The 27,383-nt window shown below is 67.3% G+C and overlaps 1 protein-coding gene across 4 annotated transcripts in view; it reads left to right on the top strand.

Moving 5' to 3' along the window:
• Cbfa2t3 (CBFA2/RUNX1 partner transcriptional co-repressor 3) overlaps positions 1 to 27,383 on the top strand; it is a 68,172-nt gene that overhangs the window by 27,449 nt on the left and 13,340 nt on the right. For 3 of the 4 annotated variants that reach the window (XM_040279994.2, XM_078032833.1, XM_005335420.5), the window contains exons 2-3: positions 22,692 to 22,838; positions 25,079 to 25,156. In XM_040279994.2, the coding sequence (XP_040135928.1) occupies positions 22,692 to 22,838; positions 25,079 to 25,156 (225 nt within the window). The remainder of the gene's footprint in view (positions 1 to 22,691; positions 22,839 to 25,078; positions 25,157 to 27,383) is intronic. The other variant, XM_040279995.2, reaches the window with a different exon arrangement.

Raw genomic sequence — 27,383 nt, 5'->3', positions numbered from 1 at the left:
TCCCGAGCTGACCTCAGAGTCACGGGGCGCCACTCCTCGCAGCCTGAGAGCGGGTGGCCGGGGTGGAGCCGCTGACCTGAGTCAGGACGGGCCAGGACCTGGGCTGCGTGGGCAGGAAGAAGTGGCAGGCGGGGGACAGTTCTGCTGCACATCGGCTTCCTGTTGCCCGCTGCTGCCCGGCCCACGGGAGCAAGGACACGTTAGATACTTTCCCTTGCCGGAGAGGCCCCAGTGGCTGAGGCTGCTGTCCTCCTGGTCACCCTGGCTCTGGCCCCATGCAGGACCAGGAAGCCAGGTGGGGGGTCCTGGAGAAGAAGAGATGGACCCTGCCCTCCCCACCTGACTGGACCCTGGGCAGAACCCATGGCCCTGAGGACACACCCAGTTGATGGCCTTGAGTTGGCTCTGAGCGGGAAGCAGCCGCTCCAGTGTGGGGCGTGCGCTGTGGCAGTCCCTGGCCTCCTTCCCTGGCCTCCAGCTGCCATGACGCCCCCTGGTGGAACCCAATCTGCCCCCACAACGGTTCAGAAAGGCCCATTCAGTGAGCAGGTGGCCACCAGAGGCCTGACCGCCACGCTGACCCGCGGGGACCCTGGTCCTTCGCCGTGGAGGTCTCGGGTGGACTCACATCCCTCCCGCAGAGCTCAAGCTGCCGCCGCTGACCCGACCATCCTCCGCCCGGGCGGGCAAGGAGGCCGGGCAGCAGGTGGTCAGGCTGAGGCCGGCTTCTCGACAGGGACACTGCTGAGGCCCGCGGGGAGGGCAGTGGCTGGCAGCCTGTGGCCAGGCCCTGAGGCGGGGGAGCGGGGGGCCACAGTGGACTTGGCCAGGCAGAGTGGTGTCCCACAGTCCCCTTGGAGACCGATGTGGTCATCCAGCAAGCCAGCCCCGAAGGCTGTCACTCCGTCCAGACAGGAACCCAAGGCTTGGGAGTCCCCATCCTGGTGACCGCTGGGCAGGGCCGCCCGGGCTGACCCACCGCTGGGCACGGCCGCCCGGGCTGACCCACCGCTGGGCACGGCCGCCCGGGCTGACCCGCCGCTGGGCACGGCCGCCCGGGCTGACCCAGCTCAACTCCCCTCCTGAGAAAGGCCCGGCAGACAGGTCCTCCCCAGTGGGGCGTGTGACAGAGCTCCCGTCACGATTCCGTCACGCTCTGGTGCCGCCAGCAAGAGGGGGCTGGGTTGGCTGCTCCATCCTGAAGGCTGTGGCCGGGGCAGGGTCTGCACGGACATTTCCAAGGCCAGGTTGGGACGATGTCCTTGCACAGGAGCTCGGTGAGCAACAGGGTGTCACCCTGGGCACCAGGAGAGGACTGCCGTGTCCTTTAGGAGCCAGAACTGCCTGGCCTGAGCTGGCATTCGCCGGTGCCCCTCACCCCCGGGAGCCGCCCTGGGAGGTCCAGGCGGGTGGCGAGTCTCCCCAGGCCCCACGGCAGCCTGTGGCCTGTGACTTGGCTGCCCGGTCCCTTCTCAGGTGGAAGGTGCGGCCCAGCACGTGGCCAGTGCTCCCCGTGGCAGGGCCACCCCTCCTTGGGCGCTGCCTACTGGTGGGCGGAAGGGAGGCTGGCCAGCACTGCCTGCAGAAGCCCAGCCTGGGGCAGGCGGGAGCCCAGCAGAGCCCCTGGACTGCCGGCTCTCAGCACGGGCGTGGGCCCCAGAGCTGGCCGCCGGCCTCCCTCCCTGGGCCTCCCTCCCTGGGGAGACTCCCGGGCTGTTTTGACTGGGCAGGGCCCAGCCCCAGATCTGCAGGCTCCGGGAGACCATGGGGTGGAATGAGTCAAAACATCCAGAAGGTTCCGCTCGGGAGGCAGGCGGCAGAGCCAGCTCCGCGTCTCCCCCAGAGCAGCTGCCACCCCGGCTGCGGTAGTGCCAGCGCCAGCACCCGGCCCATCTGCCCGCCTGGCACCTTCCCAAGGCAGAGACAGGGAGAGGATAAGCTGGGGCAGGGCTGGAAACAGACTGTCCACCCACAGTGGACACGGCCTGTCTTTCTGGGTCAGGGAAGTGACAGGCAAAGGCCGTTGCTGTGTGACTCCAGGCAGGCCCCTGCCCTCTCTGTGGAATTCCACCTTGGGCTGGTGCAGAGCTGAGACAGTGGGTGGCTCCCACTTTCTTCCAGGACTGTCCCTCTGTGAGCCTCACTCCCTGTCACCAGGTTGGTGTGAAGACTCCAGCCCCAGAGGACCCTGTGTTTCATGCACAGAGCGGGTTGAGCCCAAGGTTAGCAGGTCAGCTGGCCAGGTCATTCCCCCACAGGTGGGCCCCCGCACGTCCAGCCAGCCTGGCCATGGGCTGAGTGTGGGCATCAGATGTGGTCTGATGAGAGGGTCCTGTCCTCCCTGCAGGGGGCTCTGCCTTGTCCCAGGGCCACACTGTGGGGACACGGGTTGCCGTCTCCCGGCATCTCAAGGGCCGCTGTAAACCAGAGCCCAGCAGGCCTGCCCCACCCCACCCCTGGCCCTGGGGCCCTGTCCACACTGACCGGCCTTCCCCCGACCTGCACCCTCTTTGAGGTCGCCCTGCCCTGCCCTGGGAGCCTCCTGAGCCTTCCTGGCCCTGGGCCCGCTCCTCTGTCCCCAGGGAGTCTGTTGTCTGAGGCCACCTGCCGGCTCCAGGAGGACAAGGCCGAGGCCCACAGGGACCTCCCTGTGAGCAGGAGGCCCACCACCCACCGCAGAGTCGTGCAGCAGGTTGTCTGGCCCAGTGGGCCCAGCCTGTGCCACTCACCAGGGCTGGGCATGTCCTGGGCACTGTGCCCTGTCCCCGGTCCTCACAGCAAGCCCCGACCCCAGGAGGTGACACAGCTGGGCCCGGGCCTGTGCCCAGGTGGGAAGCAAGGCCAGAGCCTGCCTGGAGGTCACTGGGCCACCCCCAGCAGGCACCCCCCACCGTGCGTTAGGCCTGAAGGACGGGACTGGGTGGCCCCAGAAGCCCAGGCCACTGCCAGGGCCCTCCCTGCCCCGACAGGCCAGTGCCCACCAGCGTCAGGCCTCCCAGCAGAAGGTGCGGTGCCCAGCCAGGTCCAGAGTGGCCTCCTCTGCCTGGGACGCGTCGGGAGCAGGGACAGGCTGGCCTCCACCCGGGTGGCGGAGGCACGTTTTATTACTCAACTGGTGAAAAGGGCCAGACCCTCCCAGTGGTCATGGTGCAGGTTGTGGAAGGTCCAGGCTCGAACTTCGGGTCGTCCGACAGCAAGCTGGCCTCAGCCCAGGGACCCAGGACACCCCCAGGCCACAGGCCGGAGCTCAGCCTGGGGCAGAAGCTACAGGAAGCCCAAGTCCTCCTGCCTGTGGGCAGAAGAGAGGCCCATCTCCTCTGAGCGCCACAGGCACCCACAGCAGAGAGTGGACGGGCCTCCTGGCTGGAGGCCACGCTCGCCCAGCCCGGCCCTCTCCCTCCACACCTGTCAGTCCGGAGCCATGGCACGGGGGCCCATGGAGCCGGGCAGCTGTGTGAGCGGGGGCTGGGAGGCCAGTGTCAGCACAAAGTCTGGGTCACAGTCCCAGCTTCGTCCCCTGCCCTGTGCGCTGTAGGCCCCCTCGCCCTCTCTGGGCCTCAGTGCCCCGTCTCGACACAACGGGAGTTTTTAACCTCTCACGTACACCAGGCGACTCCCAGGCTGCTGGGTGGATTAAATAAGCTATCGGTTGGCCACATAGACAGAGGCTGGGCCAAAGGAACATGGGTTCGAGTCCTGCTCTGACCTGTCTCAAGCCTTGGACGGCCACCACCCTCCTGAGCTGACCCAGGAGATGGGAGTGAGGGCGCACCTTGGAGACCAGGCGAAGGGGCACGCGGTCCTCGTGATTTACCTGCTGGGAGTGGGATGGCGGGCGGCGGCGTTTCCAGAAGGGGAGGAAGAACCCACCGGTGGGTCTGGAGCAGTGGGCCGTGTCCTGGGGGCTTCAGGAGTGTGCCCACACTGGGGTTCCCCAGACGCCAGCACCCGCTCCTCTGTGTGCTCCCACAGCTGACAGGTTGTGCCTCGGCACCTGCTGAGGGTGGGCCTGATCCCACCACCTCCCCTGCCTGGAGCTTAGGGTGGGCCCTGCGCCAGGCCAGGCTGCCTCCCGCCTCCCGTGAGGCAGAGGCAGACACAGGCCTCTGTCCCTGGGCCTTGACCCCTAGCAGCAGCAGGACCTACAGGCAGCCCGGGACAGGAGGGGCTGCGGGCCAGACCCCCACCCAGGGAGATCCCGGAAGAGGTCCCCACTTGGCAGCCTGACCAGGAAATCCCGCTGGCAGGGTGCCACCACCACCCTGCCACCCCGATCTGGCGTCACCAGCCAGTCACCAGCCAGACGCGGCGGATGCCTGCCAGGCAGGGGAGGGCGCAGGCTCCGGTGCCACCCTTCCTGCTGCCTGCGTGTAATTAACAGAGTAATTAAAAACAGGATGAGTTAATTGGTGTTCATTTACGTAGCAGATGTTTTTAATCGAGGCAGGAAACAATTTACCTGTTTACATAAACAATGGCAGAGGCGTCTGTAGAACACGCTGTCTGTGGAGCCTTTTCCTCCCGGCCAGCCGGCCGGCGGGGAGGGGCGAGGCTGGCCCGCACCCTGACCTCCTGGGCCCTGGAGCCCAGCCTGGCCGCGGGCGGGGCAGGGAGCCCCAGGAGGAAACATCTGCCGCCCCGCGAGCTTCCTTAAATTCAGAGAAAGGATGTGGTGTCCTGGGCGGGGGACACGGGCAGCCCGCCTGCCCACGGACCCCTCCCCAGGCCCAGCTGGCCCAGGGCGAAGGGCTGCACGGCCAGGCTGGAGGTGGGTGCCTCCCGTGAGGGCGCCAAGGCTTCCCTCTGGCCGGCATTCAGGGCCGGCATTCGGGTGATCGCGACCGTGCGGGGGGCAGGGTGCTGTGCCTGCACTGCGTCTTCCCTGTGTGGCCACCTTTCCAGGGCTTGGTGGCCGTGGGTCTGCCCAGTGCTGCCCAGTGCAGGCCTGGACCTCTGCACCCTGCAGGGGCACTGGAGGCTTGGCGGAGGCAGGAGGCTGGGTGCTGGGGGCGCAGCCCCCAGGGAGCAGGACTGGAGCCACCTGCGCCCGGCACCGACATGGGCCCTGCTGCGCGGCACCCTGTCCATCTCCAACTGCAGGAGTCCATGGAGGGACTGCGGTGTGGGCTAGGTCTGCATCGGAGAGGCCCGTGCTAGCTAGGGGCCCAGGGCCAGGACCACACCTGTGGGGTGCACAGCAGCTGCCGGCAGAGGTGACTTCAGGTCAGGGCTCCGCACCTTGGGCTCTGGAGTGTTGGGGAGCAAGCTTCACCTGGTCCTCACCTGGCCTGGGGATGACCGCCTGGACCAGGCTGCCAGGGAGCCCACGGCTTACTGCCCAGTCTGAGCTTCCTTACCTGTGAAGCAGGTGACAGGTGACAGGCTCACCTGGGTGGACTGCATGCCCTGAGGCTCCGGGCAGCACCCCAGTGAGGAGTCTGCACTCTGCTGACCCCTAGTTGGGGTCTGTGGACCTTCAGAAGTGTTCCTAGAGCAAGGAGATGGAATGTTCTGGAACCAGCAGGAATGGGCCTGGGAAGAGTGGGCCCCAGGCCGCTCAGGCACTAGGGCCCGGTGTGAGGTCGGCTGTGGCGAATGCGGGGAGATGGGCTGTGGTCAGGGGCCGGCCGGGTGCCCTTAGAAGGGACGCCTGGCCGGCCCCTCCCAGGCTCGGGAGTCCACGGGCCCCTGCAGTGGGCACCAAGGCCATGTGACGAGGGTCATGCCAGCCCACAGGATGTCCTCGTGCCGCAGAGGAGGGGACACAGGTGGGAGTCCGGAGGCAAGGCCTGCCCAGCCCCCTCCAGGGCAGGCTCTGCTGGACCCTGCTGGGGCAGCATCTGGGTCCAGGTGGGTGGTGTCCCCACCAAAGCCAAGTCCCAGCACCAGATCCCAAACCTGTCCACGCGTGTCTCCTGGGCACGGCATGTCCCCCACGGGGCTGTGTGTGGCCTGGAGTGTCCCTGGGAGCCGCCGGGCCCTGGGTATCGGCACAGCCCCGGTGGCACATCTTTAAACTAGGGACACCCTCGCCGGCCCCCTGGGAGGGAGCCCTGTGCTGCTGCTGGTTTCCCGGCGTCGGAGGACCTTCCGGCAGCTCCCGCGGTCCCCCGGAGGTGGGCTGGCGAGCTGGTTCCTGGGCGCTGAGGGGTCTGGCCTCCCGGCTCTGGGCTGCCCCCTCACCCCGCCAGGGGCCTTGCCCAGCTATCTGTGGTCATCTTGTAAGCAGCGGGGCCTCACCACATGAGAGGACACTCCTGCTTGGCACAAGGCTCACACACCCCTGGCCCTGCAGGCAGCATGTCCCCTGCTGGACGCTCTGCCCTTCATGCCTCATCCAGAGGGCCACACCGACCAGCCCCACAGCCAGAGAGAGGCCCACCTGGTCCCCACCTGACCAGGCAGTCTGCAGGTGGAGCAGGTGCAGGGCAGTCCCTAGGCAGGAACCCCCTTAACCCCACAACCACTGTCCAGGGGACGCAAGTGAGTCCTGCTGGACACCACCAAGAGGTGGAGCCGAGGCCTGGACTGGGCCTTCCTGACCCACAGCCGGGCAACTGTGCAGCCTGTGTCTGCGCCTCACCTGCCCATGAGGTCCAGGGTGGGCTCCTGCTTGGGCCGCAGTGTGCAGAAGGTGACCACCTGGGCTGAACTGACCGGAGAGGAGCCTTCAGGACACTCCCACTGCCTGAGAGGTTGGGGTCAGTGTGGGAATGGCCCCGAGGGAGGAGGGCCTCGTCAGAGGACTGACCACCTGACCTCCTAGGCATGTCCTCCCATCTATGGCCAGCCCCTTCATCTGCCTGTCCACCCGTCCCTCCACCCACTGACCCTGTGTGCCCGACTCCACAGACCTTTGTCTCCCAGAGGGGCAGCTCCAGCCTTCCTGAGGTTAGACTAGTGAAGGACTCACTATGGAACCAGGAGCAAGGGGGAGCCATCCACCCGGGCTCCCCCACTCACCCAGCCACCTGCCCACCTGCCCACCTACCGTCCACCCTCCACCCACCCACCCATCCATCCACTCAGTCACCCACTAGCCATCCACCCACCTATCCCTGCACCCACCCGTCCATCCACTCAGTCACCCACTAGCCATCCACCCACCCATCCCTCCACCCACCCATCCATCCACTCAGTCACCCACTAGCCATCCACCCACCCATCCCTGCACCCACCCGTCCATCCACTCAGTCACCCACTAGCCATCCACCCACCCATCCCTCCACCCACCCGTCCATCCACTCAGTCACCCACTAGCCATCCACCCACCCATCCCTCCACCCACCCGTCCATCCACTCAGTCACCCACTAGCCATCCACCCACCTATCCCTGCACCCACCCACCCGTCCATCCACTCAGTCACCCACTAGCCATCCACCCACCCATCCCTCCACCCACCCGTCCATCCACTCAGTCACCCACTAGCCATCCACCCACCCATCCCTCCACCCACCATCCATCCACTCAGTCACCCACTAGCCATCCACCCACCTATCCCTGCACCCACCCATCCATCCACTCAGTCACCCACTAGCCATCCACCCACCCATCCCTCCACCCACCCGTCCATCCACTCAGTCACCCACTAGCCATCCACCCACCCATCCCTCCACCCACCCGTCCATCCACTCAGTCACCCACTAGCCATCCACCCACCCATCCCTGCACCCACCCATCCATCCACTCAGTCACCCACTAGCCATCCACCCACCCATCCCTCCACCCACCCGTCCATCCACTCAGTCACCCACTAGCCATCCACCCACCTATCCCTCCACCCACCCATCCATCCACTCAGTCACCCACTAGCCATCCACCCACCTATCCCTCCACCCACCCGTCCATCCACTCAGTCACCCACTAGCCATCCACCCACCTATCCCTCCACCCACCCGTCCATCCACTCAGTCACCCACTAGCCATCCACCCACCTATCCCTGCACCCACCCACCCATCCATCCACTCAGTCACCCACTAGCCATCCACCCACCTATCCCTCCACCCACCCGTCCATCCACTCAGTCACCCACTAGCCATCCACCCACCCATCCCTCCACCCACCCGTCCATCCACTCAGTCACCCACTAGCCATCCACCCACCCATCCCTCCACCCACCCATCCATCCACTCAGTCACCCACTAGCCATCCACCCACCCATCCCTCCACCCACCCACCCATCCATCCACTCAGTCACCCACTAGCCATCCACCCACCCATCCCTCCACCCACCCACCCGTCCATCCACTCAGTCACCCACTAGCCATCCACCCACCCATCCCTCCACCCACCCGTCCATCCACTCAGTCACCCACTAGCCATCCACCCACCCATCCCTCCACCCACCCGTCCATCCACTCAGTCACCCACTAGCCATCCACCCACCTATCCCTGCACCCACCCGTCCATCCACTCAGTCACCCACTAGCCATCCACCCACCTATCCTGCACCCACCCACCCATCCATCCACTCAGTCACCCACTAGCCATCCACCCACCCATCCCTCCACCCACCCGTCCATCCACTCAGTCACCCACTAGCCATCCACCCACCCATCCCTGCACCCACCCATCCATCCACTCAGTCACCCACTAGCCATCCACCCACCCATCCCTCCACCCACCCGTCCATCCACTCAGTCACCCACTAGCCATCCACCCACCCATCCCTGCACCCACCCATCCATCCACTCAGTCACCCACTAGCCATCCACCCACCCATCCCTCCACCCACCCATCCATCCACTCAGTCACCCACTAGCCATCCACCCACCCATCCCTCCACCCACCCGTCCATCCACTCAGTCACCCACTAGCCATCCACCCACCCATCCCTCCACCCACCCGTCCATCCACTCAGTCACCCACTAGCCATCCACCCACCTATCCCTGCACCCACCCGTCCATCCACTCAGTCACCCACTAGCCATCCACCCACCCATCCCTCCACCCACCCGTCCATCCACTCAGTCACCCACTAGCCATCCACCCACCTATCCCTCCACCCACCCACCCGTCCATCCACTCAGTCACCCACTAGCCATCCACCCACCTATCCCTGCACCCACCCGTCCATCCACTCAGTCACCCACTAGCCATCCACCCACCCATCCCTCCACCCACCCGTCCATCCACTCAGTCACCCACTAGCCATCCACCCACCTATCCCTGCACCCACCCGTCCATCCATCCACTCAGTCACCCACTAGCCATCCACCCACCCATCCCTCCACCCACCCACCCGTCCATCCACTCAGTCACCCACTAGCCATCCACCCACCCATCCCTCCACCCACCCACCCGTCCATCCACTCAGTCACCCACTAGCCATCCACCCACCCATCCCTCCACCCACCCGTCCATCCATCCACTCAGTCACCCACTAGCCATCCACCCACCCATCCCTCCACCCACCCACCCGTCCATCCACTCAGTCACCCACTAGCCATCCACCCACCCATCCCTCCACCCACCCGTCCATCCACTCAGTCACCCACTAGCCATCCACCCACCCATCCCTCCACCCACCCGTCCATCCACTCAGTCACCCACTAGCCATCCACCCACCTATCCCTGCACCCACCCGTCCATCCACTCAGTCACCCACTAGCCATCCACCCACCTATCCCTGCACCCACCCACCCATCCATCCACTCAGTCACCCACTAGCCATCCACCCACCCATCCCTCCACCCACCCGTCCATCCACTCAGTCACCCACTAGCCATCCACCCACCCATCCCTGCACCCACCCATCCATCCACTCAGTCACCCACTAGCCATCCACCCACCCATCCTCCACCCACCCATCCATCCACTCAGTCACCCACTAGCCATCCACCCACCCATCCCTCCACCCACCCGTCCATCCACTCAGTCACCCACTAGCCATCCACCCACCCATCCCTCCACCCACCCGTCCATCCACTCAGTCACCCACTAGCCATCCACCCACCTATCCCTGCACCCACCCGTCCATCCACTCAGTCACCCACTAGCCATCCACCCACCCATCCCTCCACCCACCCGTCCATCCACTCAGTCACCCACTAGCCATCCACCCACCTATCCCTCCACCCACCCACCCGTCCATCCACTCAGTCACCCACTAGCCATCCACCCACCTATCCCTGCACCCACCCGTCCATCCACTCAGTCACCCACTAGCCATCCACCCACCCATCCCTCCACCCACCCGTCCATCCACTCAGTCACCCACTAGCCATCCACCCACCTATCCCTGCACCCACCCGTCCATCCATCCACTCAGTCACCCACTAGCCATCCACCCACCCATCCCTCCACCCACCCGTCCATCCACTCAGTCACCCACTAGCCATCCACCCACCTATCCCTCCACCCACCCACCCGTCCATCCACTCAGTCACCCACTAGCCATCCACCCACCTATCCCTCCACCCACCCGTCCATCCACTCAGTCACCCACTAGCCATCCACCCACCCATCCCTCCACCCACCCGTCCATCCACTCAGTCACCCACTAGCCATCCACCCACCCATCCCTCCACCCACCCGTCCATCCACTCAGTCACCCACTAGCCATCCACCCACCTATCCCCACCCACCCACCCGTCCATCCACTCAGTCACCCACTAGCCATCCACCCACCATCCCTCCACCCACCCATCCATCCACTCAGTCACCCACTAGCCATCCACCCACCCATCCCTCCACCCACCCATCCATCCACTCAGTCACCCACTAGCCATCCACCCACCCATCCCTCCACCCACCCATCCATCCACTCAGTCACCCACTAGCCATCCACCCACCCATCCCCTCCACCCACCCGTCCATCACTCAGTCACCCACTAGCCATCCACCCACCCATCCCTCCACCCACCCGTCCATCCACTCAGTCACCCACTAGCCATCCACCCACCCATCCCTCCACCCACCCGTCCATCCACTCAGTCACCCACTAGCTATCCACCCACCTATCCCTGCACCCACCCGTCCACCACCCACCCACCACCCACATGCTGGCTGCTCACCTGCCCGGGCACCTTGCCCATGTTTGCTCTCGTGGCTGTTTGCTGAGCCCTGCAGATGGTGACTTCCTGGTGGCATGAGTGCCCGGGGTGGGAGGGACCAGATACACCTCCGATCCCAGAGTGCCGAGGCCCCTCCTCAGTCCCCGCCCCAGCCTGGCAGCCGCCCCTGGCAGCGGGCGGCCCAGATGGCGGAGCTGCCTCCCCAGGGCTCTGGGGAGTAGCTGGCACTCGGCCCCAGCAGCTGGGCGAGGAATGTGCTTCCTCTGAGCGCCAGCCACGGGGTGAGCAGGCCTGGACATCTGGATCCCATTTGCGGCCCTTTGGAGCGCCTGGAAGATTTTAATTCCAGCCGCTCTGAGCGTCCACCCTCCCGCCTCTTAACTCTGCTCGGCCCAGCATGCCTGGAAGGCCATGCTCTGGACACTGCCAAGGGGCATGGGACAGGGACCAGGCACTTTTGGTTGGTGGCACTTTGGGGTCTGTAGCCAAACCCAAGCTCAGGCCCAGGCCCCTTCAGTGACGCCGTGGGCCAGGATGGGGTCGCCCCGCCCACGCCCACCTGAAGCCAGAGCTGATTGTGTCCACCAGGGGGTGGCCCACTGCCACCGGTTGGGACCTTCCCCTAGGGCCACTTTCCACATCAGTAGATACACTCTGGTGGTCAGTTCCCAGGAAAGGCGCGTGGGACGTACAGCCCACAGAGAAGAGTGCCCAGGCTGATGCTCACCCAGTGAGCACTGGACCTCGGCCAGCGCAGCGTCTCCCGATGTCCCAGCCCCTGGGCCCTTCCTGGCGACTCCCCCGGTGAGGAGTCCGCATCCCGACCCGGGCCACAGGACAGGCTGCACCGAGGGCTTGGCCGTGGTCTGGGGTCTGCATGTCTGAGTGTCACGCGGTGCCTCTGCCCTTCCCCGGAGCCCTGAGTCCACTCTCGTGTGCCGCGGTTCACGCGTCCCTTAACCTTCGTCTCTTTGAGGCTGGGCCTCTCCAAGTCGCCCAGGCAGCTGGATCCACATTCCTCCTGCCTCGGGAGACTGAGGGCCTGGGGCACAGGGTGGCCACACACCTGTGCCCTTCCACAAGGGCAGCACCGGGCAGGTTATGGGTGCTTAACAGGCGTAGGCTCCTGCTCTGGCCCTGGGCTGCTGCTGTTGGCAGATGCTGGCCAGCCTTGTCCCCCCTGGCCCTGTCCCCACGTCAGCCTGCCTACAGCCTGAGTTTCAGGTGCTGGGTGCAGTTTAACTAGCCGGCCTTTGTGTCCACCTGCCCATGCCGTGGTCACCCTTCACAGTGCTGTGCTGAACTTCCGCCCAGGTGGGTGTCGGGGCACCCAGGTCCATCCTGAGCGATCCGTGGGGTGGGAGCCCTTGGCCGAAGCTGACGCCACCTCAGAGGAGCAGGGCAGGGAGCTGCGGTGGCGCTGCCTCGGCCTCTGCAGCCAGGTGCCACAGACCCTCTGCTCTGGGCCCAGCCTGCCCTCTGCCTCTGTCAGTCCCCACTGTTGGCCTCCCTTCCGCCTGGCTCGGGATCTGGAGTCCCAGAGGCACCGTGAGCTCCGGCAATGCCCGGTCGCGCCCTGGACGCCCAAGCTGTGTGCCTGGCACAGCTGCCCTCCCTGGCAGGTGGCTCTGCAGGTGGGCAGCTGGGGCGGGCGAAGTGGCCGTCCCTTGGCCTCAGTGGGGCTTGCCCTGGAGTCTGTGGTCAGCGGTGGGTCAGGTCAGCGGCTCTGCTGAGCGCCAGGCTCCCGCGTGCCAGGGCTCCTGCAGGCTGGCCTGCGCCCTCACCAAGGCTCCACCAGGGAGCAGCTGGGGCCGGGGCCTGGCCAGCCCCTGTCCTGTACTGCTGGCCGTCAGCCAAAGCAGGCCCTGCTCTGGACGCCGCTCTAGGAAGCAGGTGGCAAACACGAGGACCCCTGCCATGTGACTTGGTCCTGGGTGGGTGGTGTGGAGGGCGCGGTAGTTTGAGTGAGGTGGTTGGGGAAGGCCTCTCTGAGGAGAGACCTGGGAGCCAACCCTGAAAGGTTCCCACCTTTCAAGGACACGGCCTTGCAGATGCAAAGGCCCTGGGGCAGGCATAACAGTGCTGGATGGTAGGACTGGAGGGTGGCCAGTGCAGCTGGCCAAGATGGAGCCAGAGGCATGGAGGGAGGCCCTGGGTCCCTCTGTCACCCCACCAGGCTCTTTTACAAGTGTGTAGTTGGTCCCCTCTTCCTTGGTGAACCCAGGTTCATCATAGGGAGCAGGAGTTCAGATGCAGCTTGAGACATGGATGGGCATGGTGCGTGGAAGGGAGCAGAGGCCAGGTCTGCCTGGACAGGGCCTCTCCTGGGCCTGGGAGCCAGCTGGGGGTAGCCGAGGGTGGAGGCGGTGCCCTCCCCTTCCACAGGGCCCTGGTCTGGGCGGGGCGTGTGGTGCATTTGCTTTGGGCATAGTTTTGCAGCACATCATGCTCGGACGGCCTCTGCTCGAAGGCTGACCTGCTGCCTCCACTCCTGAGGGCCTCCTGGCACCTGCCTGTGTGGAGGTGGCTCGCTGCAGTGGGCTGACAGGCCACTGCCAGCCGGCACCAATGTGGTGTCACCTCCAGGCTGTGGCCCTGGGCTCTCCTGGCCAGGCTCTGAGCACACCCACCTGAGGGGCAAGGCTGCCTGTGACCAGCTGGGCAGGTCCACCCCGGAGCTGGCCACATGTGGGGCCTGTGGTGGGTCGACCGAGTGCCCAGCCAAGTGGCATTGCAGCTCCGAGCCTCAGATCCCTGTCTGCACACTGGGCTCCACACCTCGCGGCTTGGCCAGGGGGTGTAGGCGAGGTGGGGGTCCTGGCCGCTGCTCAGGCCCTTCACACCCTGGGCAAGGACAGCCCGCCAGGCCCCACCGCGAGGCACGCTGAAGAGGGTCTCCAGGGAGGCTGCCCGTGCTGCCTCCACAGGGCTGGACTCAGCCCGACTACGGCGCTGGTGAGGACCGCGGCCGGGCAGGCCCTGGGAAGGCGCGGACTCCCCTCCCGAGTGCCGTCGGAGGGCGCCTGAGAGGGGTGCTCCCCAGCTCCCGCGCAGGGCCGGGGAGGGTCCTGAGCTCGTGGACCCCCGTGTTCTCTGTCCCAGCTCACCCCCAGGAAGGACCTCATTTTGCCCGTGGGTAGTGGGAGGCCCGCGGACATGGGGCAGTCCCCTTCTCTGCCCATGTGGGAGCCAGCGCTCTTGCCATGGCCATCTGTGGCCTTCATCATCGCCCAGGTGGGTGCCGTGGGGTCCCCAGGTCCTGAGTGGCCAGCGCTGGACTGTGGGGCGGGCTCGGTGGCAGGAAGCGAGTTAATGGCCAGAGGAATGGCCTGTCCTGGGTCAGGCCTCTGAGGACAGGGAAGGGCCGGCGGGAGGAATCCGGACTTGGCCCTGAGTGCCCCCGGGGGCGGGCGGCCTGCTGACCAATGGAGGGAAAATACTAATCCCTTGATTTTGACTCCTTGTTGACGGGGCGGCGGGACCTTAATGGAAGCCAGATGTGGGAGCTGCCCCTCTGCCTGGGACTCCCAGGGCTGCGCCCACCCGCCCGCCACGCCTGCGCTCGGGCCAGCCCCCTCCCAGCGCTTTGGAGGAGGACTGGGAGAGCTCAGCCCGCGGTCAGCTCCGGGTCAGCTCAGTGCCCTGCGTCAGCGAGAGGAAGCCCCAAGGGCCCTCACTGCCCTCCACCAAGGAGCCCAGGCCCCACGTCAGGCCCCTTCCCCTCCCCGTGGGTGCCGCCCCTTCCCCTCCCCGTGGGTGCCGCCCCTCCCTCCCCGTGGGTGCCGCCCCCTCCCCTCCTCGTGGGTACCGCCCCTTCCCCTCCCCGTGGGTGCCGCCCCTCCCCTCCCCGTGGGTACCGCCCCTTCCCCTCCCCGTGGGTGCCGCCCCTTCCCCTCCCCGTGGGTGCAGATCCTTCCCCTCCCCGTGGGTACCGCCCCTTCTCCTCCCCGTGGGTACCGCCCCTTCCCCTCCCCGTGGGTACCGCCCCTTCCCCTCCCCGTGGGTACCGCCCCTTCCCCTCCCCGTGGGTGCAGATCCTTCCCCTCCCCGTGGGTACCGCCCCTTCCCCTCCCCGTGGGTGCCGCCCCTTCCCCCCGTGGGTACCGCCCCTTCCCCTCCCCGTGGGTGCCGCCCCCTCCCCGTGGGTGCCGCCCCTTCCCCTCCCCGTGGGTACCGCCCCTTCCCCTCCCCGTGGGTACCGCCCCTTCCCCTCCCCGTGGGCGCCGCCCCTCCCCTCCCCGTGGGTGCCGCCCCTTCCCCTCCCCGTGGGTACCGCCCCTTCCCCCCGTGGGTACCGCCCCTTCCCCCCGTGGGTGCCGCCCCCTCCCCTCCCCGTGGGTACCTCCCCGTGGGTGCCGCCCCTTCCCCTCCCCGTGGGTACCGCCCCTTCCCCCCGTGGGTACCGCCCCTTCCCCCCGTGGGTGCCGCCCCCTCCCCTCCCCGTGGGTGCCGCCCCCTCCCCTCCCCGTGGGTACCTCCCCGTGGGTGCAGACCCTTCCCCTCCCCGTGGGTGCCGCCCCCTCCCCTCCCCGTGGGTACCTCCCCGTGGGTGCCGCCCCCTCCCCTCCCCGTGGGTGCAGACCCTTCCCCTCCCCGTGGGTGCCACACATTCTCACGGGCTGCTCCCAGAGAGTCAGTGCCCCGAGTGGCCTGGCTACGTGACACCCCAGGGACTCTAGGCCTCAGGGAACCCAGAGGCCACTCCCTGCAGCCGAGGGGAAGGAGGGCACGGTAGGCAGGGACACACCTAGGCCTCTGCTGTGACTCCCAGCTCTGGCCACTCGGGGCAGCCCTGCCGTGGCTGGCCTGTGCCCGCCTCACCTGTGTCAAGGCCACACCCGCTGCTTGTCAATGGCCTCAGAGGAAGCCTTCTTGTCCCCACAGGGGCGTCACCACGGAGCCCCTGGTGTAAGGACTTCCCACGCTGCTCATTGCCACCCACAGCTCATGGCTCCCAGGCCTGCCTAGGACCATGGGGGCCAGGACAGTGTCCATTCTGCAAAGCCAGTGGGCTCCAGTCTGGGCGCTCTGTCCTGAGACATTGCCGGGTGGTTCTGCAGGACGCCCTGGAGCGTGGCCCCTCTGTGTGGCCTTGCGCAGACCCCTTTGAACAGCTGGGCGTGGGGTCCAGTGGGGAGTGTGGGGTCTGAAGGGTGGGGGGCTGCCTCTGTGGAGGTGAAGGAAGGCGAGGGCAGGGACAGTCCAGCATTGGCTCAGGCATCGGAATGGGGACTGGGCGGCCTGCCGAGCTCTGGTCTCTGACGGGCCACCCAACCTCCTCGCCCTTGGTTTCCCCATTTTCCCATCAGGGTGGTGACACCCAGCTGTTGGGAGCCTCTGGGGCTCCCAAGGACTCACGGGGCTGTGCAGGCAGGGCTGGTGTTCAGAGAGGAGGGCGGGCCCAGGGCACTGTGCTGGCAGCCTGGAGGGACGCATGGTGCCCCAGGGGTGCCCAGTGGGAGGTGAGGAGCCTCAGTGGGCTCTGGGTCCTGCAGGTCCTCCAGGAGGCCAGCACCACCTCGTTCTCTGCGACAGGGCAGGCCGCTCCCTGTGGGCCTCCGGGTCCTTGCCTGAGGGGTGCGGCCAACCTGCCTGGGGTTGGGTGAGCGTGGACAACCTCGTGGTGCACTCAGGTCCTGAGAACCTGGCATCGGCTCCTGGTGTCCCTTTTCTGCGTGAGTGGCCAGAGGGTCCAGGCCCTCTGCAGGGCCTGCCTCGGGGCCAAGGTGCTGAGCTGGGTCTCCTGACCCCAGGCAGCTCCCACCCGTGCTGGTCCCTCAAGACCATGGAGACGCTGGCAGAAGCCCAGAGCTGGGGAGGCGGGGACTGTCCCCTTGTCAAGGCTCCCTGGGTTCTGGTGGTTGTCCCTCAACAAGCATTTGCTGAGCACCAACTGTGTACCTGGAGTCGCTGTGGGTGATGCAGCCAAGGCGAACAGACAGGGCTGTCCGGAAGGGGACAAGCCCGAGGTGGTTCTGGGGGCTGGCCGAGGGGGCTGCAGGCTCTGCAGGAGGGCAGCCATGGGGCCTGGGCAGCCCTGCCCTGCTGCAGAGGGCCAGGGCAGGAGGGGCACAGAGGCCAGGGCAGAGGGAGTGCTGGCCACGTGGCACGTCCTGGCCGGGGTCGTCCTGTGGGGGTGGCCCACCCTCTGGCTCCTAAGATGGCCAGGCATGGGGTTGATGTGGGCCCCTGGCAGGGCTCCAGAGCCTTGGCCTGCTGCCCAGCCAAGGCCTCACGGGTGCCCTGGGCTGTGGGGACAGTTCCCGGGGCGAGGAGGCAGCGGGGGACCTTGGCCTCTCTGCTGCTGGCTCATCTGCGTGACGCTGAGAGAAAACACCCCTGAGAGGCCCGTGTCTGTCGGCCCTGCACCAGGTCACCTCCGGGAACAGTGCCGTGCGCATTTCATGCTCACAGAGGTGGATGCTGAGGCTGCCCACTCGGGGCTTCAGCAGCTGGGCACTGACCATCCCAGGATGGAGCAGGGTCGGAGCACTGGCAGGATGAGACGCCTGGGCCTGGGGGTCGTGCAGATCTCCAGGGGCCTGTGGTCAGCCAGGAAAACCTGGGTGGGGCCGTGGAGCACATCAGGACCCACAGAGTGGACTCCAGACCCAGGCCAGTGGGCCTGAGGCCAGGGCCCCTACCCGCCGGGCCTTGGCTTCCTCAGCTGCCCAGGGTGGGGTTGGAACGCAGCGATGTGCAGAGAGCTCGGGGCCGAGGTGCGAGGGGGGACTCTGACACCCATCACTGCTGACCCTTCCTGCTCAAGGCTCGAGGCTTCCTGCTTGAGGCGCTATCACAGGCAGCAGTCAGGGCCCGGGAGCCTCCCAGCTCGTGACCCGCAGAGGCCACGCAGGTCTGCAGGGAGCACCGCCAGCCCAACAGGCGCCCCCCGGAAACCAGAGGCCCCTCCCTGGAGGGTTCGGGAACCCCAGGCCAGGAGTCCTGGGCTGTGGCCAGTTCCCGGCCGGGCAGGGCGGGCTGGGAACTGCGCCGACGGGGACAGTGATGGATGGAGTGGCTTGTTCCAGCGCATTCCACGCTCTTTCCCACCGGCGCTGCCTGGCCGAGGGAGCCCTTCCTCTGGCTGCTCGGTGACCTACACTGGGGACCGGAACAGCCGTCTGGGAGATGAGCGTCCCTCGTGGGCCCTGGGAATTTTCTGCAGGGTGGGAACGCGGGGGCCTGCAGCTGGGGCAGGAGGGGAGGAGCGTCCTGGTCCCTGGGACGTCTTGGTGGCTCCCGTGTGCCTGGGGCGGCCTTTGGGGTGGCCGTGGCATTGGGGACCCCCACTCGGTTGCTCCCTAAGTCTCTGCCCAGTCCCGTGAGAGGCTCCCGGGGTCCAGGGTGGGGTGGCAGTCCCTGGTGGGGTGGCTACATGCCCGTCCACACTGGGGGAGCGTCCCGGTGCTGGGGAGAGCCAGAGACACATGGGGGAGGGTGGACGGTGGAGGGCAGCGCCCACCCCTCTGACTCCCAGGCAGGGGCTATCTGCAGTTGACCTCTGGGACTGGCAAGAAGAGGCGGCCGAGCTGGGCAGCCAGGACCAGGACGGGGCTCTCCCTTCTCACTAGTTGGGCAGGTCACAGCAGCTCTGGGCCTGGGTGTGCCCACCCATAAGATGGGGTGGGCCATTTCTACCTCCGAGGGCTGCGGGCAGCTCCAGGAGGGCAGCCTGGCCCTGGCCCAGGAGACCTTCCTCCTGCGCAGGCTGGCACCGAGTGCTGGGCTCCTGGGGCCACGGGCCCTGCCTCCCACCCGCCTGCCCCGGAGCCAGGACCCAGGCCAGCCCAGGCGCCCCAGAGCCTCCTCTCCTGCCCAGCAGGAGGAGCCAATGCTGTGCTGACCGGGAGGGTCGGGACCTGAGCTGTCTGGAAGGGCAGGAGGAGCAGGACCAGGCTGGTGTCACAGGCGTGGGGACAGGTTGCTGTCAGGACTCGGCTGTCCCCTGCCCCGTCCCCTTGGCTTCACCTGGCTGCACTGCAGGACAGCCCTGCTGCTTCTGCTGGGGGGCCACAGTGGCTCAGGCAGGGCTGCACTTGGGTTCGAGTCCTGCCCTCTGCCATGGCTGGGAACCTCAGCAAGACCCGTGGGACAGCCGTCCAGCCTGTGGTCAGCGCGGTGTAGCTGTTAGTTTTGCCATGATGTGCCGACCTCACGGGAAAAGTTAACCTAGCGGCCACCGCCAGCTGCCTCGGCCTCAGACCTCCACAGCCTCACCCTGGAGCTGGCCTCCCACGCGCAGATCAGGTGGGGGCAGAGGATTGTGGACGGGGTCCAGCTCAACTCAGCCCCTCGCAGGCTGGCTGGCTCTGGGAAGTCGTTTCTGGGCCTCGGTGGGTTCCCCCTGTGGCCTGGGCCGTGACAGTGCCCTTGGGGAGGGTTGAGGGCCGGAGACCCAGGCCCTGCACAGCTGAGGACTTGGGGTGCACAGGACTTGGGCTCTCGGGGAGAAGGTCAGCGACTCCAGGCGCCTGGACCTGGTTGGGCTATGCTCCTGGGCACCCTGGTGGGAAGCTGCGGGCTTCCTGCCCCTGGCACCTGCAGTGGAGCCTCGGGCTAGTGTCCCTGCTCAGAAGTGGACAGAGGCTGCACGCTGGCTACCGTCAGGCTGCAAGGTCATCTGAGCCCACTGTGGGTCTCGGGGGTAGGAGCAGCCCTGGGTGGGACACAGGTTCAGTGAGCAGGGCAGGAACCCGGGCACGGGAAGGACAGCCCTCAGCCCAGGCCTCTGCCGGGGGCTCCGCAGCCAGGGTGCAGGGCTGGGGACCTAACAGCCACCGAGCAAGCCAGGGATTGCTGTGGGGGCCATGCCCCTGGTGGACAGGGTCTGTCTCCATCTCCTTGGCCCGCCCCCACCACCGTGTGGCAAGGAAGGGGGCTCTGAGAGGCCCATGGGACCGCCAGCCTGCCCAGAGCCAGTGGCCGGGGATCCTGACCCGAGGCCAGCTCTCAGCCCAGCCCCTGACCACCGCTCCGTCCCACCTACACCCCTCTGTGCCCCCAGACCTGAGGCTGGGGGTCCCCAGAGAAACACTCGTCTCCAGAGGCCCTCCTGGGGCTGCCAGTGGGGAGCTCCGCCTGAGCCCTCCGTCCAGGGCCGCTGCCGGGAGGCCCCCAGCAAGAGTGTGCTGTGTGAGGTGGTCCTGCGAGGGCCCCGTTCCCCCAGCATGACCAGGAGGCCGGGAGCAGGGGGCAGCCTCCCCAGGGAGCGGAGCCCGAGCTCAGCCCACCCCTTCCCTCCTCCACACGCCATCCAGCTGGGCTGGAAGGGGTGAGGGTCTGTGCTGGGGCAGCCCCAGAGCAGGGACACAGGGGCTCGCGATCTACTGCCCAGTGCCACTGGGTGCCACCCTCGCTGCCTCTGCTCCCCAGGTGCCTGCAGAGAGGTCCTTCACCCCCCACGGACCGGGCAGCTGAGGCTGGAGGCAGGCCACAGAGCAGGGACGTCAGACTCGCGTCCCGCCCACTGTACACAGCTGTCCCATGACCACAACTCCGGGCAGGTGGGACCTGGGAGGTTGGCCGTGGACCTCCTGTCTCCCAGCCTCAAGTCCACCTCTGGATTAAACGCCAGAGGACCCCCTTTTGCAGGCCCTTGAGCCCTAAAGAGGGGTGTTTTGGAGACAGCCGGGTGAAACCCTGGAGAACTCCCCACACCCGTCTGTCTCTGTGTGACCTTGGGCAGGGCACTACACGTCTCTGAGCCTGGCCCTCTCTGTGAGACGGCTTTCGCGGCCACCTCGTAGGGTCTTCATGAGAACAAAGTGGAGGGAAGGCCGGGGCAGCCCACCCTGCTGCCCTCCTCTTCTGCCCAAAGGGCGACCTTAACCCCCACTGCACAGGCACAGTTTCAGCGTCTGGAACGCTGCGGGCACACGGGCACGGTCGGGACATCAAGTGACATTAGGTGGCAATTTTCTGTGACGTGGTGCTTGGGCCCCCAGCACCACGGTCTCCCGGGCAGTCTGTCTGCTGGCAGCACAGCTGTTACCCGAAGCCATGTCCAGCCCCCCCGTGCGGGCAGCAGTGGGCCCCTGCTCCCTGTCCAGCCTCGGTTTCTCTGATGCTTCCGAGTGGCTCAGTTCTCAAGGCTCAAGTGTAGCCACCTCCGAGGAAGGACCTCGCAAACTCCAGACGGAGTGTCCCCAGCGGCCCAGGCCTGTGGCCCAGGCCAGCCTGGCATTTGAAGTGCTTGGCCCGGGCCCTACCCATCGCCTGCTGGCCGAGGGTGACCTGGCCGGGGACGGCTGGGAGGACGGCCTGCTCCTCTCGGCGGCCAGCCACGTTCGCCTTCTTTGGTTGTCACCAGGGACTGGCTGCCGGCCCTGCAGCCAGGATGGTGTTGATGGGTCCCCACAGCTGCGGCCACACATGTGCCCGGCCATCAGCCTGGGACAGGCGGGCGCGGGGGAGGGGAGCCTCCCAGCAGGAGGGAGGCCAGAGGCTGCAGCTGAGGGACAGCAGGTGCCGGGCGGCCTGGGTGGCCGCTGTTCACCGGCTGCTCCCACCCTGGCCTCTCCACGGGACCCGGCCAGCTGTGGGGCTCTGGGAACGTCCCCAGTGTCTCTGCAGAGGGGAGAGGTGGCGAGGGGAGGTCTGTGTGGTGCTGGGCACTCAGTGGTGGTCATGTCATTAGGTAGTCACCGTCCACGGAGACGGCTGGCTCAGGCCCCCACACGCGTCTCTGTGGCCCTGGTGCCTGGGGTGGAGATGAGGGTGTGCCAAGGGAAGACGGTCACGGGACAAGGCGGCAGGCCTGGGCCCCCAGCTGGCTCACCCCGTTCCGGCCTGCGGCCTCCTGTCAGCAGGAGGTGGGCTGCGGGGAGGACACCCATCTTGCTGGCCCGGGGAGCCAGGCCACTGGTGCCTGAGCTGCAGTTCCAGGCCTCTCCCACCTGCCCGGCTGCTGGCCTTGCCAAGGTACCGGGGCCTGGGGCTCTTGCCCATCCGCCAGGCTCAGCCTGGCCTTCTTGGCCCCAGTGCCAGGGGCTGTCTGGGGCACATCAGAGGGTCAGGGCCACCTAGCCACTGGTCCAGCCTGGCCTTCGTCCTTCTGCCCTCTCCCCGTGTACGATCCTGAGCTTGTGGGACCTCAGGGAGCCCCATGTCCCCTGGGGGCCAGTCACGCTCAGGCTGGCCAGTCAAGCCCAAGCGCTGCGGCCCCGGGCCTGTGCCGTGACACACTTCAGGGTTGGCCCAGGGCATCCTGGGGTCAAGGCGTCCTCCCTTCACACTCCCCGGAAGGCCCCGGAACCTTCCAGCGCCTCACTGGGGCCTGTTGGGAATGCAGATTCCCGGGCCCTGGCCACGGATGGGGCTGGGGTGGGGGCTGGCGTCCATCTGGACACAGGTGCAGGGGATGCAGGTGGAGGCCACCTTGGCCCTGCCTTGGTGGGGGGCACCGACTCCGGGGTCTGCAGAAACGAGGCTGGGGGACAGGCAGCTGGCCCTGCCCCGTGTGGCTGGCCTGCCCCAGCTGGTTGATCCAAGCCCACCCTCCGGCCAACCCAGGGTCTAGGGTGGACCTCGGCCTCCTGTGAGAGCAGCTGAGCTCTGCGGAGTGGGTGGAGCCAGGGGCCCAGGTTGCTGGGCCCAGCCCAGCCTCGAGGGGCCTGGACGGGACACTCCTGCCCAGCCTGACTTGGCTTCTCTTTCTCCCTTTGCTGCCCAGTGGACAGGAAGGAGAAGGCCGCAGCGATGCCCGACTCCCCTGCGGAGGTGAAGAGCCAGCCTCGGTCCACACCCCCCAGCATGCCACCCCCGCCACCCGCTGCTTCTCAGGCTGCCACCCGGCCCCCCTCCTGCACGCCTCACACGTGTGAGTAACCCTAGCTCCACCTCTCCACCGCCAGGGAGGGGTGGGGGCAGCGGCGTTTGACATTCTGTGCTGGGCCCTGAGCAGAGGCCCGTGGTGGGGACCTTGAGGTCCCTGGCTGGGCACCTAAGCTTTGGAGGCTCCAGTCTACCCTGTGTGACTCTGGGCAAGTTACTTGACCTCTCTGACCTGGTTCCTACCTATAGAGCGGAGCAGCCACACACCCTGCCTCTGGGGCCTTGTGAGGGTACAGTGGGCTAGTAGGCACACTCCCAGAACACAGCTGGGCCAGGTGACCGCTGGACATGCCCAGGACAGGCCTCTCCAGGACCCGGAGCTCAGAGGAGGACATGGATGTCTCCAGGGTCACGCAGCAGGCTGCCTGGGCACCAGCCCCACAGGGCGTGAGGGGTGGCAAAGAGCAGGAGTCCCAGGGCCTCGGGGCAGGCCATGCGGGGCAGGCCATGCGGGACAGGCCACGCGGGGCAGCTGGCGGGGGCTGGGCAGGAGCCAGGCTCTGGTCCCAGGCCACTGCAGCCCCTTTCAGAGTTGAGACGCACAGATGCTGGGTCCTGCCCGGGGGGAAGGAGGGAGACCCCAGGCTTGGGCCCACGCGGGGGCTCAAAGCCATCTCTGTGGGTGAAGAGACCCCACACCTCCCTCCCGCATTCAGCCGCCAGAGGGCATCGTGGGGTGCCCAGCTCCACCCCAGCCCTTCCCGAGGGCCTGGCCCTCCCAGCGCTGGCCCCCGGCCCTCAGTCTGGTGGCCCCGGCCCCCACAGGCCGAGGACAGGAGCTTCCTCCTGGTGGCCTTCCTCTGCCAGGGCCTAGGCCTGGGCCACTCCGGCCCCTTCCTCCCTGGACCTGCCTCTGGGCCTGGGGCAAACTCCTGGAGATGGACGTGAGCCCGAGGCGCAGGGCGGGCGCTCTGGGCCGTCTGGTGACAGCCTGCTCCCAGGGGTGGCCTCCTGGGGACACTGGGACGTGCCAGTGCAGGGTGGGGACATCATGGCCCACCACGCTGTCCCTTCGACTGTCTCAGAAGGGCCCAGCCCCCCTGCCTTCAGGGTCCTGGGGGTCACCCTCCCTCTTCCGGAACAGTCCTCCCTCTGGGCTGCCCGTCTTTGTCCACCAAAGGGCCTCCGTCCAAGCTCTTCCTCAGGTAGAGAGGGGAGACTGGTGCTGCCCTGGGGACAGGAGGTGGCTCTGGGTGGCCCCTAAGCCACAGGCCCTGTGACTGGACCCAGCAGGAGGGAGAAGCAGCCGGTGGCAGCAGAGTCCTGGCCCCAGGCTCCCCTCCCCAGCCTGCCCTCCCTGGGACCAGATGTCCTGGCGGGGCCACACTCGGGATCTGTGGGACCCCCGGGTTCCTTCGGAGGCCTGTGCACAGAGGTGAGGCGGCAGGTGAGGGGGCTCAGTGCCCTGCCCTCGGTGCCAGGCCGGTCGGGCCCCGCCCGTGAGCAGGGCCACACAGCCGCTGCCTTCTCTGCCAGATTCGCCCCCGGCTGGCGGGAGCATCCCTCCAAGGCTCGGGATGGCGCGGTGACTCCGATCCGTTCCCAACCCATGTGACTCCCTGACAGCCGGAGGTCAGCTGTGCCCACGCACCTGGCCGGCCAGCCCTGGCGAGGCCTCTGCCGCCAGCCAGCTTCAAGAGCCGCGAGACTGACCTTGGGCTCCACCTTGAGGGCTGTGGCTTTCCTGGGCACAAGTTGGCCTTGGAGTCAGAGCCACAGTGTGGCTGGGAGGGTGGGCCGGAGGCTGGAGGCCCTGGAGGGCCTCCCCAGGACAGGAGCCCCGAGTGGGTCCCACTCCGCCTGTCCACGCGCCCTGGCTGGGCTCCTGCCTGCTCACGGGGCTCCCGCTGGTCTCCTGAAGCCCTGCCCGCTCACCGCCCATGGACAGTCACGTGTGCCCTTTCGCTGGATGCCCAGCCCAAAGGCTGCTCTACCCCGACCCCGTCACTGCGACACTCCTGGCCCCGGTGCCTCGAGGACAGTGCAGATGGTATCTTCAGACTCCTTCGAGGAAGAGGGCTTTTAAGAGTGAGGGTCCTAGTAGACCCCTGGACGGTCCTGCCTGAGTGTCCTTCGAGGCCACCCAGCCAACCCGGGTTCTGCAGAGGAGCCCAAGGGTGTGCCCCGGCCTGGCGATGACAGAGTCCAGTCCCCACAGTGCTGCCGGCAGGCGGGGGCCGGCTGAGCGCCCCTCCTGACTGCGTGTTCTTCTTATTTTGCTTACAGATGGAGAGGACGGACCTGCGACGTCACTGCCCCACGGCCGTTTTCATGGCTGCTTAAAGTGGTCTATGGTCTGCCTCTGTAAGTAAAATAACGAGACCCGCGGGCCTCCAGGAGGCCTTCGCCCTGCACAGAGCCAGCCCGGGCAGGCCCCCTCCAGCCACCCGCTGCATCCTTAGAGAGGAGAGGGCAGGGCGGACGGTGGCCTGAGTCCCACGGTCACTGCTGTGCAGGAGCTGTGGCACCTGCAGCAGGGGCACGGCCACCGTGGGCCTCTTTCCCTGACAGCAGAGTAGCACTGGGAGGCACAGAGTGACCCTGGTCCATAGTGAGTCCAGCCGAGCCGCCTCCAGCTCCCGCCCCGACGCAGGGCCGCCTGGGCAGGGAGGCCACTGTGCCCGGCTCCTGACCGGGGGCTGAGGGCCCGGCGAGCCGTGCCTCATGCTTGGTGGTCGCTCGTGGATGACTCCAAGTGCCGGCCACACGGCCTCCGGGTGCCGGGACCCAGAGCGCTGTCCCACAGGGGCTGCAGCCCCTCTGCGGGTGCGCTGGCGCCTGGGCGGTGAGGAAGACTCAGATTGGCACCACGGCTGCCCGTGGTCCTGGTCCAGCAGTCACCGTGCTGCGCTTGGCCCTGGCTGCCCTCGTGGTTAGGGTTCTGCTGTGGACGGGATGGCGGAGCCCCCGCAGGACGGCAGGAGGCTGTTGGTGGGGTTCCTCCGTCCCAGCCTGACCCTGCCGCAGCCAGGAGGCAGCGGGAGCCGTGGGGGTGCCAGCATGTGCCCCCAGACCTCAGCCGGGGACACGTGTGCGGTCTAACTTAGTAACACACCTGTCGCGGGACGGGAGCACTTGTGCCGGGCTATTTTCGGCGTCTCTTAGCAAGCTGCCGAGACTGCCTCACAGCCCCGGGAGGGCGGACGGACGGACAGGCCAGGCGAGCAGGCCGGGGACGGGCGCCCAGGCAAGGCTGGTAAGCAGGCCTCGGGGAGGCCGGGCCAGGCCAGTGCTGCAGGCCGGGCCGGCGGCTTGGACAGTGGCAGGTCTCAGAAGCCGCCAGAAGCCCCAGAGACCTGGCACCCGCACATCAGCCGCCAGAAGCCAGCCCACTGCGATGGGAGGTCCGTGGAGACAGGTGTCCCCTGCGTGGCAGGGTGGCAGCGGTCCTCAGTCCTGACCAGGCTGTGTGTGTCGGCATTCGCCAGGGGCCGGCCGTGCCCACTGTGCAGCAGGGTCCCAGACGAGGCCCGGGAGGCTGGGGACCCAGGGCTGAGGGAGCTGGATCTGGTGGCCGCTGACCACCCGGGTAAGAGGGAGCTCTGACACTTGGCCCCTCGCTGACTGCTGCCGTGTGGCACTGGCGCATCACTGGCCGGTCCCTCCTGAGCCGGAGGGGCTCTGAGGTCCTTTGACAGCATTCCCCCGGCAAGCACTCAGGTGTGGGCCCAGCTGCTCAGAGCTGGGCTCAGAAGGACCCAGAGCCTGGGCGGCAGCAGGCTGGACGGGAGCCGCCGTGAGGAGAGTAGGCGCATGTGCATCCCGCTCCCCTGCCTGCAAGTGGTCTTCAAGGTCCTGCCGTGTGGGGCCCAGTGGTCAGCCAGCAGCCTACTCAATCCCAGCAGAGACAGCGGGCAGGGAGTGGCAGCTGGCCCCGCAGCCGTCGGGCCGCCCGGTGCTCTGCCCTGGAGCTCCACGGGAGAACCTGGGGCCAGTGCAGATGGAGGACTGAGCCAGGCCCGGGCTGACCAGCACCCACACCCGGACTTGGCTCCAGGCAGGCTTGCCCTCGAGGCCTGGGGCCTCCAAGGTCCTCCGTGGCCTCCCCTCCAGCAGCCCCGCAGCAGGCAACTGCCAGGCCCGGGGACGGGGGGTGAGGGATGGTGGAGCCAGGACCGAGGGGACAGCCACACTGACTGTGGCCTGGCCGTGGGAGCATCCTGCCGAGGACCCCGCTGCCTTGTGTCCATCCAGCCCTCTGGAAGGTGGGGCCTGTGTGGGCTGGGAGGCAGCGGGGCCACTGCAGGCCCCACCTGGGTGGGAGCATGCTTGCCCTGTCCAGGGTCCTCTGCATGGGGCGTCCAGCGGTGTCTGGGCAAGTCTCACCCAGTGGCCAGACCACAGGTCAGCAGAAGCGGCCTGTGTGGGCTCGGGAGCCCATGGGAGCAGGCTGCAGCCCCAGGATGGCCACGTGGGGTTGCGTCTGGGCAGGACGGAGGTGGGCAGAGAGGAGACTGGATCTGGCAAGGGCCGCTGCAGGGGAACCGAGGCCAGGAACAGAGGCAGGCCCTGCCTTCTAGCCGGCAAAATG

This window comes from Ictidomys tridecemlineatus, chromosome 15 (genome assembly GCF_052094955.1).
Source record: "Ictidomys tridecemlineatus isolate mIctTri1 chromosome 15, mIctTri1.hap1, whole genome shotgun sequence".
NCBI classification, from domain to species: Eukaryota; Metazoa; Chordata; class Mammalia; order Rodentia; family Sciuridae; genus Ictidomys; species Ictidomys tridecemlineatus.
This window is presented reverse-complemented; position numbering and strand designations above follow the sequence as displayed.